Source organism: Microplitis demolitor, chromosome 3, assembly GCF_026212275.2.
Source record: "Microplitis demolitor isolate Queensland-Clemson2020A chromosome 3, iyMicDemo2.1a, whole genome shotgun sequence".
NCBI lineage: Eukaryota > Metazoa > Arthropoda > Insecta > Hymenoptera > Braconidae > Microplitis > Microplitis demolitor.
The window spans coordinates 16,758,821-16,778,181 of NC_068547.1; the positions used below are offsets into that span (position 1 = coordinate 16,758,821).

Here is a 19,361-nt window from a genome sequence, read left to right on the forward strand (position 1 = left end):
AAATTATGCACATTCAGAAGATTCAAAAAACTATAGGTGCAATTTTCTGAAATAATTTTTTTTTTGAATTTATGGTTTTATAAAAAGAATCCAAAAATTATTAGATGTCGGCTAATTTTAGTATCATATAAAATTACTTCGATATTTTCTTCCATCCATTTATTTTATATCATAATTGTTTTTTAAATCAACATAGATATATACATAATTTATTGCATAGATTTGTTAGCTGATAAAATTGTAACTAAGGACAGTATAAATCCATAATTCTGTCATGAGTGTGAATATAGCAGACATGATTTATAAATTTTGAATGAATAAATAAATTAATTAAAATAATGAAATTTAAAAAAAGGCGGGTACTGATTTTTCATTGATTTAAATACGCATTTTTAAATTTATATTCTAGTTACATTTTATATATTTATTTAAAAATTTCTTAAATTTACACTTGTCGATTACATTCACACTCTTAATTTTGACCGCGTAATTAATATAATTTTTAACATTTAAATAAAGGCCAGTTTTTCAAACCGAGTTTATTTGTAATCCCGGTTTAAATTATTATTGCTGGTTTATCTATATATTATTTATGTGTAAACATACTAGCAATATTAATTCAAACCCAAATAAAAATATACCTGATTTGAAAAACTTGCCCAAAGTTCTGAATAAATATTGAATTTTTATCAGTGTAAATGTAGCAGACATAAGACAACTTTAAATTACATATAAAAAAATTAAATAATTAAATTAATAAATTAAAAAAAAATGCTTGTACTTATTATTGAATTGCCTAAACGTGCATTTTTTACTTTTTATTTTATAAAAATTTTATTCCATTATTTAAAAGTTTTAAAAATTGTCAGATGTCCGCTAACTTTACTGTCTTTGAATTAGTTTTTAAATTTCGCGCCAAGTTGCTATACTTCTGCGGCACGCCGCAGCAATTGTCTGTCACTACCAACTTTGTTTCTAGAGAATTAAAATTTAAATTACATACATTATAGTAAATAAAAAAAAATATATATTAAATATATACATACCTATACAGTTAATGCACGCGCCATTTATTGTATTCGTAGCATGGGTCGGTAGACTTTTATCTCAATGGATTGAAATAAAATTAGTAACAAAATTAGCAATATCTCGATATTTATCAATGTTTTGTGTACTATGATTTATAGTTTATAATTTAATTGTTATTATAAATAAATTCTGTCACAATGTTTTATTAACTTGAGTTATTAATAAATTTATAAAATATATAATGAAATAAAAAATAATAATAATAAAGTGAGAAAAAAAATACGTCAAATTGAATGTGGCCATTGCTTGTGAGAATGGAAAGTGCTGTAGTAAGAAAAAATAATATTACGACGCGGTTCATTTAATAGGAATGGTATCGCCTTCTAAAAATCATAATCAGAAACAAAAATCCTTGGTGGCAGATAAAAAAATTCAACAGTCACGTATGTTTCATAAATTAATTATAATTACGCGTTATTTATAAAATAATATTTTGTTAGCTTGTTAACAAAAAAAAAACAATTAAAATAATTAATTATAAATTACAAATTAAGCAAACAATAATCATAATTAATTACAGATGTTCGTTTACAAAGAGGTGATAAGCCATTGGAAAAAAAAAGATTTTATCTTGACATTAAAAATCATTCATTATCAACTAGATTCGAGTCGAGAATAAAAGAACTTGGTGGCGTAAGTTATTATTACTATTAATTTTGTTTTTTTAAATTAAATGTAATTATCTCTATAAATATAAATTATTAATTACGATAATAATAAACAAGTTAAAAATAATGCTCACTTCCCGCCATTTTTAGTTCGAGCTTTAAAATTATCTACACACCCGCCCATTAAAATAATTTTGTTTTTATTTTATTTATCAATTAAAAATTATTTATAAATTATCAGTATTGACATAAAATAGTATTAAATAAACTGTCATATATTTGAAGAACGCATTTATGATAAAGTAAATATTTTATTGTGTACAAATAGTTTGTTGACACGATGTGTATTGAAAAGATAGTACATTTTACTGAGCGTGAATTCGCCTGACAATCGGCAATTTTTAAATTTTCAAATGAATTAATTAAATTTAAGTAAAATAAAAATTCAAAAATACGTATTTAGATAATTGAAAAATCAGTACGCGCCTTTTTTTAAATTTCATTGTTTTAATTAATTTATTTATTTAATTAAAATTTATAAATTATCGCATGTATGCTACATTTACATTCAATGACCCTGAAGTTAACAGACAATTAACATTTTTTAGATTTTTTTTTTCAAAAAATCAATTATAAAAAAAAATTAAAAGCATGTTTATGTATAAACCCAAGCGGCACAAAAAAAAATTGTTGAATTTTTGATAAATTTAAGTTCTGTTACATAATTACAAATTTTCGCCTTAAACTTAACAAAAATTCAACAATTTTTTTTGTGCCGCTTGGGTAATTTTAAAAAACAATTAGCGCGATTTTTTACGAGTGTGAATGTAACAGACCTCAAACAAATTTTAAATTATAAATAAATAGAGTAAATAATTTAAATAATAATATTTATGAAAAATGCACTTATTAATTTCAAAATTTTTTAAATGTCCATTTTTTTTAAATTTAATTTTATTAATTATTTACTCTATCTAAGGTAAGCTGAGTACCATTACTCACTCACTTTAACTGTTTAATGCTTTTTTTGTAATTTAAAAAAACAATATCAACTAAAAATATTATTATTGACAAATAATTATTTGTAAATCTAAATATATTAAAATATGATGAATCAAATTATTTTATATTAGATGATAAATTTAAATTAAGTGACTGTTTTCAAAATTGCGCTCAGCCGAACATAGTTTACTTAAACGTTCATTCGTTAGATTAAATTTAGGTTACGTCAAATTTTTTAAGAATCGTTATACCTATATCTTATTAAATATATTTTCAAAATTTATGAAATTTTATATTACGAAAGAATAATGTAGTATAATTTATAAATTATTTTCCAAATCGATAAAATTATCATAGTTTAATTGATATTGTCTTTGAGTAACTATAAGATCATGTGTTGAGCGAATAATGATACATGATAACTTTTAGTGAGCGACTATGGGTACACTCAAGAACCTTATTTAAAAAATTAATAATAACTAATTATCAACATTATTCTTCAAACTTCAATATTATTCTAATGCTTAAAACTACTAAAAATAAGTACAAAAAAAAATTTATGATTTTTCATTTTATTCATTAATTTATATTGAGTGATTTACTTTTATTCCAATGAAAAGTGAGCGGGGATACGGCCTTTTACCTTTCTAATAATTCAAAATTTGTCTGATATCTGCTACATTTACACTCATGATTTAAAAAAAATTTTTTGTTTTCATAATTTATCATTTTTAAAATAATCAAAAAATTATTAGACGTCAGCTAACTTTTGTATCACTCATACTCATAATTTTAATACTTAACACACTGACATCCTTACAACTACTAATTTACATCACTTGCAAATATATAAACATATATATATGGATACTAGTAATTGATACCACATGTAAAGCATAAGTTTGTGTATCTCTTGCTTTTAACCCGGGATTTAAAACTCCATCTGGTGCAAGCTACCTGAATGATTTTATCAAGCGATTGAAATATTGATGATTGACAAGACCCGAGTTACATGTATACGAGTAAACATTAAGTATAGATTTATATTAATAGAACTCAAGTTATTTAAAATAACAATAAATAAATAAATAAATATATGAATGAATGTAAATAAAAATAATAATAAAGGTAAAAGCGCCGCCTCCAGGTGCTAGTGGCAAGCTGCTAACGGCGAATGGCCATTTTGTGCGTGACAGTTAAACAGGGGGGAACGTACTCTTGCATTTATTAATTATTTACATAAATATTAAAACAATTATAAATAACATGTTTGCTGGTGTTATCAACTTATTGATCAATGATAGATTTATAAAACAATTAACTATTTTGTAAATGTTATTTACTCCCGTGGATTTTTTTATTATAAGGCGTCGGCTGCGCAAGACAATAAATGTGTGTATATAACTTTAGAATTATGAGAGAGAATGTTTTGCGTTAATGTTGGTGTAGCGAATTGTGTATTACAATATATTGGTTGACAGTAATCTACTATCACCCAGACACCAATTCCTCCAGCAATTTTATCGTAAGTCTGCTGCTCGCGTAACTGTTACATTATTATTTATCATGTTCTACTTAACTTATTATTATTTATTTTTTATTTTTATTATTAAACTAGTCGTTGCTATTTGCATTTTGTATATATATTTTATAATTTTTTAATTACTGTAATTAGTATTAATTATTTATAATTACTTATAAAAATAAGGCGTTGTCAATAGATGTGAGTTTATGAAATTAAAATTTAATCTGTGTTATTATTTATACAATTAAAATTAATTAACTGTAATAATTATGAGTGTACATGTGTGTTATTTTTTTAAATAATATTTAAATTCAAGTTGTCGGTATTTTTTTTTATGATAATAATTTAATTATTTTATTTATTTATTATTTTTTCAGAGTATTGAATTATTTTTAGACGCGAGGGTGACGCTGGTTGTTAGCGATCGAGCGGATAAATTTCAACAACAAGCCGCCGCAAGTTCAGATAAAAAAAAATGGGGTTACACCAGTGGAGGGAGCGCGGGACCTCCCTCGCTGAGGAGTGTAGAGGTCCCAACGTCAACTTGGACGCCTCCAACGCCGTCCTTCAACGGTGAATGCCCATTGTCTAATTCAACTAATACGCGGGGCCACACTGCCCAGAGAACTGTAATAATAATTATTTATTACTTGCTATTTTTATTGATAGAAATTTAATTTTTAAAATAATAATTTATTGTTTTTTTTTTTTATTTAAAAACAGAAATCGCGAGTGGATGCAATGTTGGAACGTGCTCTGACACAACCACAACAGTGTTCAGTAGATCCGCTCGATAACGCCTTCAATTGGGGCATACCTATCTGGACTACCGACAAATTACAAGTGTGGCTAGATAAGATTTATGCCTCATTAAAAGATACTAATACACTTAAATGTGTTAATCGTATAAATACTGATAAGGATCTTAAAGTTAAAGAATTTAAAAAATCATATGTCAAGTTTGAATCCTTTAAAAGGTAATTAATGCCACTAAAGAACATTATTTTAATTTAATTAAATACCTCTATTATTTACTAGTAATTTATATTTACATATAGAGATACAAGACCAGTCTTCCTAGAATTACCAGTCTGGCCGACATTTAATTTTGACGGTGAACCAGGTACTTGTCCGTTTGACAAACCACGAGAGATTAAAGAGGAAGAAAAACAAAGTAATAATTTAATAAATAAGGTAGATATTTTCAATGTACTTTTATTTAAATGTAATTAAAATAATTATCATTTAATTTATTGATGAATAATTTATTTAAGAAAAAAGAAATGACTCGTAAGCCGCGAGCTAATACTGCAACACGTGCTCGAAGATCTGAACAGCTAGTCGGTGGTTTTTGTGAAATTTGTCGGTGTGACTACAAGGATCTGACAAAGCATGTGCAGAGTGATAAGCATCTTACATTTGTTCGCAATGATGATAATTTTTTATCACTTGATTCATTGATAAATGCGGGAGCTAATGTCGAGGCTTTTTTAAAGCTCAATCAACCAGATGATGTTGAGTAAGTCAAGTTATTTATTTAAAGTAGAAGTACCATTTGTGGCCACTGCTCCATTTTTGAACATTTAATACTTTATTTTAATTAATCAACAAGTATTAAATAAAATTTCCATTTCAATAGAGGGATAAAAGTATCTTTTAATACATTTTAACAATTAATTACAGTCGGACCTCGTTATAAGACTACGTGTTATAAAACTCTTCCCCTCAATTTGTTAAAACTCTCGGAACGCTTTCTCCATCAACAACTTAATGAAAATTTTGCGCCGAAACTTCGCTATAAGACTAACGAACAATATGACTAGAATCAAGATAAAATATATATGCATATAGATTATAAATTAAGTAATTTATTTTCATAAAGAATACTTAAAATTCCGTGGTATTACATAACGACTTATGTACTTGAAGATCAGAATGTTTTTCGCGCAATGAAAAAAAAAAAAAAAAAAAATTGGAAAGTTAAAAATCCACAAGATGATTGGATTTCTGAAACTGATTCCAGTTTCGCCTATAGATGCTGGTATGTCGGCCGAAAATCTTAGGCCACCTCCGGAACTACTTCTTAAGTAGTCAAATTATATAAATTTATTTCAGTTTCGTTACGCGAAAAACATTCTGATTTTCAGGTACATAATAAGTTAAGAAAAACGAACGGCAAAAATCTGTTTAATTATAAAATAGATTCCTTTTTATAATAGAGCAGAGTTAAACCGAATGCGTAAATAAAACGTAAAAGGCCGATAGTCATAACGAGGTTTGGACGCAAACACTAAATTACAATAGTGGAAACTTCAATTCTAAAAATTTTTTTCCCTACATCCCCGAACTAGTTTTATAACGAGATCCGACTGTATGCCATTGCGTCTTTTACGCGTAGAGAAATTTTTAGTAAAAATTACTCAAAAATTTTGATACTGTAAGGACATGTGGTAAATATCTAAATTTATTATAAATTAAGTGCAATTTCTACTAAAAACCCAGTAAAAATTTAAATTGTAGATTAAGAGGTTGTAGGATCAAAATAACAACTCAAGATTGTCTATTATTTCCCGCCGTTTCGTGTCTTTATTGACACTTCAGACGTTCTACAAAGAAATACAAACATATCTATTACTACCTATTATCACATAGCTTTAATATATCAATTGAATTTAGTTCCTACAATCTCTTCATCAAGAATATAAGTTTTATCTAAGGATCTTACTCCACATAAAGTAAAAATTAAACTGGCTAGATGTCCTTACTGTATCAAACTATGGGTAATTTTTATTCAAAAATTATCTGTATGTACGAATTATTTTATTTAAATTTCTCAACTGTCAAAAATTGGTCCTGAGTTGGAAAAAATGACACTTCCATCCTATTTAAATTTTAATTACAATTTTTTAAGTTGATAATTACATGTATAATATATTTTTTGTTTTTTATTATTTTACAGAAAAGATTTGTACACCGATGGGAATGATAATCTTCACAACATAATAAGAAACGAGGAAGTTAATCAGACAAACAAGTCTGATTTAGCGGATTATGGTGTGGATGAATTGAAAATGGTCCAGTGTAATGGGGCGCGACGTAAGCTCAATCTAAATTTAAGTTCACCTCATAATTTACGTGCCCGTGCTAAACACGAGAGTGGTCATCTGTTGCGTTCAAAAGGTAGTCCGTGGCATGAAGTTGATAAAAGTGAAAAGTTATTTGATAAACTTGAACGTTATACCATTAAAAAACGATCGAAAGGCACTATTTGGATTGAAGAAGATGAAGCGCCGGACAAGTGTGATGACAATGATGGCGACGATGATAATAAGGAGCCTCTTTTAAAAGATAATAAATCAACCACAACAACAACAACGACGATGGTTATAGAAAAAAGTCCACTGAGTGAGTTAAATGATGTGAGAGTTAAAAATAAAGACAGTCGCGAACAAACGCCTCGAAAAAGTCAAGAATTATCTTCGCGTTTTGATGATCGCCGTGATCGTAGTAAAAAAAGTATTTTGTGTCCTGATAGAAGTATTAGTGAGAATAATGCTAAAGACAATAATAATTTAAATGATGATTTATCGGGTAAGAAAAAAGAGTGTCCAGTTAAAATAGTAACAAATAATGATAATAAAAAACTACCGGTTAAAGATTTTCGCTGCAATGGATCGGTGGTTAAATCAGTTATTCCGTCGGCACAAAAAACGGACAATAGTGTTGAGACATTTGAAACAGTAGGTAGTGATGGCAATAATAAAAACAAGTCAACTGTGGATAGTAAAGTTAATGATGATGCTAATGATAAATCAGTTAAAAGTACAAAAATTTTTAAATCTGAAGAAAATAATGACAAGGAGGAGAGTAATAAAACAAAGTGTAATCGAGTCAATAATAATATTAAGAAAATAGCGGGACGATCATCACGTGCACGCCGAAGGCAATCTGTTGAAGAACGTTTGATTAAAGACAATCGTGCATTTTACAAAGTCGAAGTTATAGGTAATAAATTGAGATCAAATACGGCGCATTTGAACAGCAATAATCACAGTGTGCCGGTGATTAAAGAAGTTGAGAAAGAAGTTGAAAAAGATGAGGGTCCGTCGAGTGAAAAGCCGGTTGTTGTGAGATTCAAACGGGTAAGAAAGTCTGAGTTGTCGTTATTGAGTGATGAAGCTGAGTCTTTTATGTTTGGTGACTCGAGACGTGATGAGTGGAGTAACTCGACCGACTGGAATAATGAATCAGGCAGTAATAGTAGTAGCAGCGTTGTTGCTAAAGACACTGAGACAAGTGATGGAGATAATAAACCATCTTCGTCGTCTATTCCATCATCATCGCCGGTTCCTGATGTCCAGCAACTACCAGATCCATCACCCGTAAAAGAAGAGCCTGCTGTTGATGATGATTCGCAGGATTCGAGTAATGTTGGTCGGGCTAAAAAGAGAAGACGTACCCAGGCAGAAGCGTTAATTGAAGACAACTCAGAGTATTATAAATTTGAAACACCTGGTAGTAGATTAAGGTTTCAAAGTTTGCCGGCTGATATTGTCAAAAGTCAAGATAATCCTCTGGAAATAAATAAATGTGATAAAGTACCGGCAGTTGTTGAACAACAACCGGCTAGTGTTGTACCAGAAGTTGATGCTGAAGGTAAAGAAGTGACACCACCGAGTACTGAAGAAAAATTGTATCCGTCCAAACCATCGGCTGAAATTGAAAAAATGCGTTTTTCATTTGAATCTGTTCCTAAATCCGAGCCTTGGTATCAGACATATCAGCGTCAAGATGACGGGGCTGAATTTTGGCACTATTTTAGTGAATCTGATTCACGCAAACCATTTTTGTTGCCCTATGAAATTGAAAACTTTCATGAAAATCTTATTAAACTTTGTCAGAAAAATGAATCACGTAAACGAGTTCGGGCGCAGGGTCCAAATGGTCTGGGACGATCGCCTAGAAAAAGTCCACGATGTCATGCTTCGACTTTGGCTATCATGTCAACAATTATTCGTAAACGTGAACAACAGCAGCAACAGCAACAACAAATACAACAAATACAGCAGCAACAGTCAATTAATATGAGTGTTTTAAATGATGATACTCGAGTTGATGTAAATACAATTAATTCAGATGCCAAATCTAGTACTGACTTTGAGCTCAAAGAAATAGTTAAAAGTATAGACGATATGTTAAATGCAGATGTACCTTTTGAAGATTCATTTGAACCTGAATTGGACAATATTAGTGAGGAAGAAGAATATCAAGAAGATTATAAAAATTATCAACAGCAACAACAAGATTCACGTCATCAATTAATAATAGCATCAGAACCGTCTGGTCCACCGTCAAATTTACTTGAATTATTGGATAATTGTCGGCAGCATTTTAATGGTCTTGAGAATTCATCGTGTGCTAGTTCAGAGTGTGGTGAAGTTATTATTGAGTCTCCATTAAAACGCCGTAAGAGGCGAAAAAATAGAACAGGCTGGCCTGGAATAAAAACAAGAAAAAAATTGCAGTGTAAGCAGCAAGTGACACCGGATGTTGACTCTGAGCGTGAAAATTTACCAGCTAAAAGTACGCGTACTCGTAATCCCGATGAGGATGAAGAGGAAGAAGAAGAAGAGGAGGACGGTGAGGATGAGGATGAGGAAGAAGAAGATGAAGAAAGTAGATTAAATCAACAGAGAATAATTGAAAGACTGCAATCATCAGCAACTGAATCTGCAGACTCATCGTCTCATGATTCAAATATTTTACCGGGAATCAAAGATAAAAATTTAAATGATTTAAATGAATCATCGTCGTGTCAACCAAGTGAATTAGATAATAATAAAAACTATGATGAAGTTAATAGTAATGATTTATTGAAAAAGTGTGATGAGGAGAAAAGTGATGAGGGTAATGATGAAAATAATCATGATAATGTTTTAAAACAACAAGACAGTCGTACAAGTACTAAAATAAATTTAAAATCTACGCGTAAACGTCAGCAACAGCGTCAAGTACTTGATGCTAGACCATCTTCATCAATGACAATAGAATCACATCCTGAAATTGAAAATCACGATAATTTGTGTAGGCAAAAAAATTCAACGGCAATTATATCGAGAAAGAATAATTCAACTGCTACGGGTTTATCAAAACGACGGCAACGTGAGAATAATAGTACACGTGAATCACCGAGTGCTGATGTCGCTGCTGATGGTCAAGTAAATGAGGCAACTCAGCAGTCTGTAATATCACAACTAGATGATACTCAAACTCGTCAAGTTGGTGGTTATAAAAGAAAGGACTCTGTCAGCAGCAGTCCAAAGAAAAAACAAACGCCAGCACTCACGCGAACTAAAAAAAGACCGCGAAAGAAAAGAAATACATCGGAAACGAGTTTTGATGATGAAAATTGTAAAAAACCAGATGATGATGATGATGATGAGATGGACTGTCCATTGTCAGAACGTGTTATTTTACAGCAACAAAGAGTTGTATCAACACCTGAACTACAACAACGACGGTCTAGCATTGAGTTTCAACCAGTTGTCAGGGTAATGAAAATAGAGGACCAGGTTGATATGGATCACAATATTTTATCAGTTACCGTTGCCAGTAATCGCCGATTAAGAAGTTCTAGTTCACCTAAACTTAATTCATCACCACCCGCTAAACGATACAAACGTTCTAAGGGTTTAATTAACCGGTGGATTAAAAATAGTTGAAATTAATTTATAAAATTTCTACATTAACTATAACAATGATAATATTAATGATAAAATTAACAAATAACAATAATAATAATAATAATTACTTGTAAATTTTATAAATTTTATCAGTTCGATTCTGAACATTGTGTGATACAATGATAATGTTTAGACTTGAATCTCTAAAATTTATTAACTCTTAATACTGTACAAATTAATATTTCTCTAATGTCTACTATTTATAATAATTTTCGCATTACATGTAGAACTCGGAATGTATTATTATTAAAAAAAAGATAAAAATTAAGAAAATTAAAAAAAAAATAGTATAGATGTCGGGCAATTTTAAATGTACGACGCGCTAAAACATTTCAGTATATCAATTACATATTTAACTTTTTTTTTAAATCATTTTAAGTTTATTTTGTATAAATAATTTAATTTTTTTGTTTGTTGACGTATCATTAAATCGGTAATAATTAATCATGATAAATATCATACAATCACACGCTTCGTGGATAAATACTTGCATAAATTAAAAATAATATTAATGATTTATTATAATAATATTAATTAGTATACGCAAGACTGCATATGTTATAATAATGATGAAATACAATGGTAATTACTGACAGAAATAATATCTTAATCGAAAATAGGAAAATTTAATTGATATGATAAATTAATTATAAAAATAATTTTTTTTTACGATCCACTGGATTATTTATTTAATTTTTCTTTATTAAAAAAAATATGTTTGTTAATTAAATGAACAAAAAAAAATTAAAAAAAAAAAATACAAAGAGATAATTTAAAAAATTAATCAATGCCTTCACGTTTTTTGAATGCCTCCTTTAATTCCAATAATTTAGATCTTTTTCGTGTTCTGTTTGCTGAGTCTTTGGCCATCAATCGTCTTTTTTGGCTCTCGATTGACTGCTCGCCATTTAATTTATTATCCAATTTTGTGATCATGATTTCTCTTGCTATCTTACTGTTTTCATGGACATCACGTGTCTGGTGACATTTTACGACAAGACCTGATGGTTTGTGTTTCAAAACTACACAATTGCTCATTTTGTTTACTGCTGAGCCTCCAGGACCACTTCCTTTGACCCATTGCTCTTCTAAATCTTTTTCATTGAGTTTTGGTACGTATGAAAAATCTAAATATTTTTTGTATGACTTATAACGTAATTGATTTTTAATTATTAACTTTAATTGATTATTTAATAAAAACATTTTTTTTTAATTTAATTAAAGGAAATCTAGACAATCCTTTTTTTTAGTAACAACTCACGTCCTTTCTGTAAAAATTTAATATTTAAATATTAATTATGTTTTATTAATTAAAATATATAATTCAATTAAAATAATTACCTCTAAATAAAATTGAATATCATCAGAATTTTTCAACTCAATATTATCATAGAAGTCTTTTTTAACTCTTGATTTATAGTATTTTTTATCAGTTAATTTTAAGTTATCACCGTACCTGAGTAAATCTTTATATAATTTTAATACTTCTCTTCTCATTTTATAAATTGATCAACATCAATATTTTTTTTAAATATATTATTATAATTATAACAAACTTTAATAATAAATAATTATTTTTAGATAAGATGAAAAATTATGCAGAAATAATTCTAAGAAATGAAACACTAGATGGCAGCATCATTTTATTATATCTGACATATCTTCGGTAGATAATGTTTCAAGTTTGATATAATGGCAATTGATCTGTAATATCTTCATCGATTTACATTTAGGAGTACATACACACTTAAAAAATTCTTCTTCAGTCTTTATATTATTTGTTTTGGAACATAATCCCCAATGCATAGTATAACACAAACACTTGACTTCAATGAATATAATGAAATTCTCAGAAACTTTAGAGCAAGTGAAACTAAAAGAAACTTGAGACACGTTAAAATGTTTTATTCTTGGAATTTTATTTTATAAAAATGATAGTAAAGTTAGCAGATATTTGAATTTAAAAAAAAATTTTTTTAACAGATAAATTATGAAAAAAAAAAAATATTTCTCAAAAATGCACATGTCAAAAATTTGATGAATTACATGTGCAATTTTCCAAAATAATTTTTTATTTTTTTATTAGAAAAAAATCCAAATATTTTAAAATGTCTACTAACTTTATGGTCATTTTATAAAAAGTCATATTACTATTTTATTTACTTACTTTATTGTTAAAACAAAACTATTATGAAACTTTTTAATAAGTATTAGAGAATTAAAAAAAAATTATTGTATTATTAATTTTAAAAACTTATAAAATATGTTGAGGACAAAATGAATCTCATAAGAAAAAAATTGCAGCAGTTTCAGCTACGAATCTGAATGTAGCAGATATTAGAGAAATTTAAAATTATGAATAAATAGGGTGAATAAAAAAAAAAAAAAATACTTATAAAAAATGCACTTGTTAATTTAAAAATTTTTTAAATATGCATTTTTTAAAATTTTATTTTATTAATTATTTATTCTATTTATTTAGAATTTCAAATTTGTCTGATGTCTGCTACATTCACACTCATGAAAAATAAGCCTTGTAAAAAAATTTTTAAATTTATAAAGTTGAACGAAGTTTAATTTATTTATTTGTTAAACAGAGATAATTTGACATCTAAAATCATGAAGTTAACAGACAGTTGATTTTCGGAGTTTTTTTTTTCAACAAATTAATGACAAAAATATAAAATATAAAAATATGCAATTGTAGAAAATTAAAAAAACTATAAGTGCAATTTTTTCAAATATTATTTTTTTTATAATTTACCTTTTTAAAAAAAATCCAAAAACTATTAGACGTCGGCTAACTTCACTATCATAAATTATGAGGCAAAGAATAATAATGACAAAAAATTTCAATATCATTTTGACTGCTTAAGGCTTGGCTGTACCTAACAAATTCTCGAATTTTATATTTTTATTAATTTATTAAGTAATTATCATTACAGCAATCTTTTTAGCTTCCGACCAAAAGAAGAAAATGAACTTCATCAAAAGATTTTCATGATCCTGAAGTTAACAGACAATAAACAATTTTCGAAAATGTAAAAAACAACAAGTGCAATTTTTTTTTAATATTTATTTTTTATAGATTATCGTTTCCAAAAAATTTCAACAATCATTAGACGTCGGCTGATATCAGTATATATTATAGATTTTCATCATTCGAGTCCCACATATATTTACAACGTTAGAAAAAATTAAAATTTTGAGATTTTATTAGGTACGGAGCCCACCCTTAATTTCATTATAACTTGCAAACTTGGCTTTGTGACATATATAAGATGTCAGTTTTTAGGCTTTTTTTTTTTTGACATGTCATTAAGACACCAAACTAGTGACGAAACGATCAGAAATTTTTATCACTGGCAAAATATCTGCTTAAAAGATTTGACATAAAAATTAAATTACAAATAATTGTCAAATAAGTCATTTAAACGATTTTTAAATTGAAATTGTGTGACTAAATTGAAACTGTGAACTTCAAATGTTTGTTGGGTTATTCGAATTTCAAACCATTTCTTCTTCCAAACGGTCGTCAGTTTTATAGAGCACCAAGAACAAAGTATCTTTCGGGTATCATCGGGTTGTTTTGTCTAAATACTTACAACACATGCGCATTTTGTTAATAATCGTAGAAGGGATGGAAAACGAATGAAACTCTCTTCTAAAAACGACATGTAGATCTCAGTTGTTTCTCAGTTGTCGGAACGCTAACACATGCGAGTAACTGTTGTGTGTTAATCATCCGAATTTAGTCTAAAATAAAAATTAACATGCATAAAAAGTGTGTGGTATGAATAAAAAATGCTACCCATTGAAGTAATAAGTCCTCTGGAGCAAGAAGCTATAAGTAGATTTCCATCAGAAATAAAAACACCTGCAATAGAATTGAAACATTCCGAACTTTTGTGTCGTATTCAATATTCTAATAAACTTCCTGACATTCCTTTTGATTTGAAATTTCTAATTTTTCCATTCAAATCTGCAAGGTATTTTTAATTTATTAAATTATTATTTTAATTTTAATTTAAATGTTAATACAAATGCTTACAAATTTTTAACTTTTATAAACTACTTTTGAAAATCTGATATACAATTTTATATGATATGAGTGTGAATGTAGCAGACATCAGACAAATTTAAAATTATAAATAAATAGAGTAAATAATTAAAAAAATAATAATTATAGAAAATGCACTTATTAATTTAAAAAATTTTTAAATGTCCATTTTTTAAAAATTTAATTTTATTATTTATTTACTCTTTTTATTGATAATTTTAAATTTGCCTCACGTCTGCTATACATTCACACTCATCTATATGATACTGTATTTGACCGACGTCTAATAATTTTTTGACTTTTTTTAAAACGATAAATTGTAAAAAAAAATATTTCAAATTATTGCACTTATAGATGTTTTAATTTTCTACATGTGCATATTTAAAAGTTTTTTTTTTTCAATAAATTAAAAAAAAAATCAAAAATTCTTATCTATTTGCTAACTTCAGGATCACAATTTTATAATTTTTTTTTCTGTTAAGGGGAACCACTAGTGTAAAATTTTGAAAAATCAATTCATTTTTATTTTCAATATTTCGATAGTTGATACCTTCAAAAATAACATACTACTATTTCTATTGCATATTTCGAATAGTTTTTTTGAGTTACATCCATCTGAAGAGCAGCCGATTATAGGTTCTTGAAAATACTTTTTTCAAAATGGCTGCAGCTATAACTCGAAGACAAATCATCCGATCGATTTGATTTGAATTGCAGTTTCTTTTATAAATATTTCTACGTACCACGAACCTCCAGTTTTTCGATCCATCCAACAATGTAATTTTAGCAGGCCAAAAACCATCAAATTTTCGTGCAAAATTAAAAATTTTTTTTAAAAACTTCGCCATTTTGTTAAATTTCAATTTTTTTTAGCCCGAGGGTCTTGATACGAGAAATACCTCCTAGTTTAATAAATTTTTTGGTTTTTTTGATTCCATGGACTGTGAAGGTCGCTATCACTGCAGCAGTGGGGGACTTTTTTTTGGAGCCTTGGGAGATTGTGAATAACTCGCTGAATTTTGAATTTTTTGGTCCAAAAATTTTATCATGTATTTATAATATATCCACAAATATATCCTTAAAACATTCCATACGGTAGTTTTCTTTAAAAAAATTCCCGAAAATCATCGTTTTTTTCAGGCGGTCACACTAATGGTCCCCCTTAATATTGAAGTTGTTTATTTAAAAATTATAAAATTGTGAGTCATCTTCTAATTTTATTGTCATAGAATAAAAATAAATTACAAAACTGATTTTAAATTTAAAAAAAAAAATCTAGATTTTCAAAATATACCCAATCGTCGTTAGAACGCAATCACAAGTATGAATTCTTGACGGACTATAGTATGGGAATAGAAGTTGATTTAACAAATGTTGAACAATACGAAAGTGAAGAATCAGAAGTACAATTGCATCCCGATGATGAAAAGTTGCTCGAAGATGATTATTTAACCCTACCAGAGTCTAAGAGATCTATAAATCATGCTAAAAGTGTATCATGGTTACGTCGTACTGAGTATATATCAACAGAAACAACGAGATTCCAGCCACAGAATGCTGATAAAATGGAAGCTAAAGTTGGTGGTTTTAGTATTAAAAAATATATCGCTGAAGGTCTCGTTTATTTGGATCATGAAAATCAAATAAAAGCCATTGAGAAGACATTTGAAGACAGCAAAAAACCTATCGAGCAACATCACAGCAAACGAAATGTTTATCCCGTTCAGATCTTGCCTGTTTATCCAGACTTTGAACTTTGGAAGCATCCTTGTGCTCAGGTGATATTTGATGCCGATCCCACACCGCCTGGGTACTCATTGTCCCAGCAGATGGAAATAATGTCCCAAGCAATGTTACGTGGAGTTATGGACGAAAATGAAGAACAATTCGTTGCGTATTTTATACCGACTGACGAGACTCTTGAGAAGCGCAAAAAAGACAAGGAAATGGGTCTTGATTATCGTGATGATGAGAGCTATGAGTACAGAATGTACAAGGAGTACAACTGGAACGTTAAATCTAAAACAACTGAAGGCTATGAAGAGAATTATTTTATGGTTTTAAGAGATGACGGATTGTATTATAATGAACTGGAGACAAGAGTTCGTTTGAATAAGAGAAGAAGACAAGCTGGTGATCATCTAAGTTGCACTAAATTGATTGTCAAGCATCGTCAGTTGAATAGTCATGAGTTGAAGGTCCAGGAATCACGCGCTCGGCAACTCAAGTCCCTGACTTCTGATGATGTTGAAGACAACGATGACCATAGTGAAGCTAATAAGAATGAGCAAAAAGAAAAAAATGAACATGATGATGACAAACGTTCTGATCAATCCTCGCAACCTTGCTCTCGAGAAACTAGATCTAGATCTTTGAGCTCAAGTAAAAGCGCTCGTTCTGGATCTCCAGCTTCAACTAAAAGTGAACGAAGCAGCAGTTCTGTTGAACATGTTCCTATTTCTAATGGATATCATAGTGATAATGATGTTGAAAATGACCTTGGACGTAACAATGTTGATAATAATGTTAATGATTCTGAGTCCGAGTAAATTATTTATTTATTTTTTTTTTTTTTTATTACTTTAAATATATTTATTGCGTTATTTAAGGAAATTTTCATACTTGAAAATTATTGAAGAATAAAATATATAGGAGAATGTTGGAATATTTTTTTTTGTAGCGTGAAAATTCTTGATCTCAGTAGATCTTTATATTTTTCTAATGTTTAATAAATAAAACTTATTATCCCGTTTTTATGTCATTTCATTTTCTTAAATATTATTAAGTGCTTTCTGACCAGAAAGTCTGCATACCAGGGACACTGCTCTAAACTGAAAACTATTCATCAGATCAGATTGTCCAAACTACTCATTTTGAAGGGGAAAAATCATAAAAACTGTGTGCCAAAGTCTAAACCAAAATATTTAAAACTGTTTAAATAATAAGTTGTTGAAGTCAAAATCGCAAATTTATAAACAATTGACCATATCTATAACAAATATTAATATTTTCGTATAGCAATGCACATATTTTTGTTGGGAATACCAAGACGCTTCTTTTGTGTTCTGGCTGAGTTCGATAGCTCAAGTCACAAAAACGTTATTGCAGAAAAACTTTTTTTTTTTTTTTTTACGGATTTTTTATTCCTTAGGGAAAAATTGTGACGGTAAAAAAAATCGGAGAGTACTCAGAAAAGATATAATTTGAATGTTATAAATTTAAAAATATAATTTATTTGTAAATAACTATTTATATTTTATTTTTTATCTGCCCGAGTTTTTCGTTCAACTAGCACTGGCTGCCAAAACATGAATATTGTTTGTCTATAAGTAAAAGCAAGATAAGTATAAAAATTAAACTACATGCGAAAATGTATAACTAATTTCTATACTTTAATGTAGGTTATAATCTTGTTAAATAACAGTTAAAAGTTAAAGAGTTAAAAACAGGTAAGTAAATACATATTTGCCAAATATGAGTTACAAATTAAGAAGAGATTTGAGTAACAGGATTTCAAGTTTTGAACTCGACTTGGGGTTGCAACTTCAGCATCAACGCATAAAATGTACATTGAGTGCAGTGGTAGCATCTTATTCTAAATATTAATTTTTTAAACCTCAGAATAGTTTCCGAACCGACTAGAAAAGTCATGTCGGGAAATTTAGAGATTCGAAAAAATTACGAGAGTTTCAGTCTCGGCCAGAAATGATGATGAAAACTTTTTTCAAACATGTTAATTTTAATTAGAGTAATTATTTTTAATTTATGTCATCGTTTCTTCTTTTAAAATAATTTATAATAATTTTTATCCAAGACTTCTTTAACAGTATTTATATTATTTGTCATAATTAAGATAAGAGGCCCAGTACCCGATCAAGGAACTAGTTCCCGATCATTCGTGTTTGTATATCTAGGATGTGCAGTTCTGAAGACGAATCGTTAAAACACAGATACAATGCAATGAAGGTGGACCAGAGGACGAAGTGAACGAAGGAAGTAATAAGTGCTAAGCAAGAGTGATATAAGGAATGATGGGCTATTAAGTTGTTATTCAAATCATTTTTTTTTTTTGTATTCGTGTGTGATTTAGATTTAATTACCTTATACATTATTGCAAACAGGTACGAAAGCAAATTAAAATACAGTGAGAAAAAAATTCAAAAACATATTCTTGTATTCTATACATTGATATAAAGAATTATAATTATTAGATAATCCAGAAATTAAAAAAAAAATTAATTCATCACTATCATTTATTAACTTTTTTACTGTTACATATAAATACATATTTTAAATTTATAATAAAAATAAACTCTTAATGATTAATTATAAAA

The 19,361-nt window shown here is 28.3% G+C and overlaps 3 protein-coding genes across 4 annotated transcripts; 2 read left to right on the forward strand and 1 right to left on the reverse strand.

Moving 5' to 3' along the window:
• The first annotated feature begins 1,060 nt into the window (after nucleotides 1-1,060).
• LOC103572090 (uncharacterized protein PF3D7_1120600) lies at nucleotides 1,061-11,751 on the forward strand. 2 transcript variants are annotated; one of them, XM_008550503.3, is made up of 7 exons: nucleotides 1,061-1,472; nucleotides 1,610-1,722; nucleotides 4,602-4,853; nucleotides 4,948-5,201; nucleotides 5,283-5,418; nucleotides 5,499-5,743; nucleotides 7,184-11,751. In XM_008550503.3, exons 1-7 carry the CDS (start codon nucleotides 1,400-1,402, stop codon nucleotides 10,944-10,946), a joined length of 4,836 nt encoding a protein of 1,611 aa, XP_008548725.1. In that variant the 5' UTR covers nucleotides 1,061-1,399; the 3' UTR covers nucleotides 10,947-11,751. The 2 variants fall into 2 exon arrangements, with proteins under 2 accessions (XP_008548725.1, XP_053593343.1); XM_053737368.1 differs by lacking the exons at nucleotides 1,061-1,472; nucleotides 1,610-1,722 and adding an exon at nucleotides 3,683-4,091.
• Nucleotides 11,748-12,773, reverse strand: LOC103572366 (mitochondrial translation release factor in rescue). The gene is made up of 4 exons (XM_053737413.1): nucleotides 12,715-12,773; nucleotides 12,309-12,423; nucleotides 12,229-12,235; nucleotides 11,748-12,094 (listed from the first exon to the last, which is right to left on the reverse strand). Exons 1-4 carry the CDS (start codon nucleotides 12,771-12,773, stop codon nucleotides 11,748-11,750), a joined length of 528 nt encoding a protein of 175 aa, XP_053593388.1.
• A 1,876-nt stretch (nucleotides 12,774-14,649) lies between these two features.
• Nucleotides 14,650-18,017, forward strand: LOC103579803 (RNA polymerase II-associated factor 1 homolog). The gene is made up of 2 exons (XM_014441169.2): nucleotides 14,650-14,956; nucleotides 16,307-18,017. Exons 1-2 carry the CDS (start codon nucleotides 14,772-14,774, stop codon nucleotides 17,574-17,576), a joined length of 1,455 nt encoding a protein of 484 aa, XP_014296655.1. The 5' UTR covers nucleotides 14,650-14,771; the 3' UTR covers nucleotides 17,577-18,017.
• The last annotated feature ends 1,344 nt before the right edge of the window (nucleotides 18,018-19,361 follow it).

What these genes read in the sequence shown, in the direction of transcription:
- LOC103572366 (XM_053737413.1), bottom strand. Translation starts at nt 12,773, where the DNA reads ATGCATTGGGGATTATGTTCCAAAACAAATAATATAAAGACTGAAGAA. An exon ending in ACTGAAGAAGAATTTTTTAA is followed by an intron (nt 12,424 to 12,714) that starts GTGTGTATGTAC and finishes AGATTTACTCAG; the next exon opens with GTACGGTGATAACTTAAAAT.
- LOC103579803 (XM_014441169.2), top strand. Translation starts at nt 14,772, where the DNA reads ATGCTACCCATTGAAGTAATAAGTCCTCTGGAGCAAGAAGCTATAAGT. An exon ending in TTTCCATTCAAATCTGCAAG is followed by an intron (nt 14,957 to 16,306) that starts GTATTTTTAATT and finishes AAAAAAATCTAG; the next exon opens with ATTTTCAAAATATACCCAAT.
- LOC103572090 (XM_008550503.3), top strand. Translation starts at nt 1,400, where the DNA reads ATGGTATCGCCTTCTAAAAATCATAATCAGAAACAAAAATCCTTGGTG. An exon ending in GAATAAAAGAACTTGGTGGC is followed by an intron (nt 1,723 to 4,601) that starts GTAAGTTATTAT and finishes TTATTTTTTCAG; the next exon opens with AGTATTGAATTATTTTTAGA. An exon ending in AATCAACCAGATGATGTTGA is followed by an intron (nt 5,744 to 7,183) that starts GTAAGTCAAGTT and finishes ATTATTTTACAG; the next exon opens with AAAAGATTTGTACACCGATG.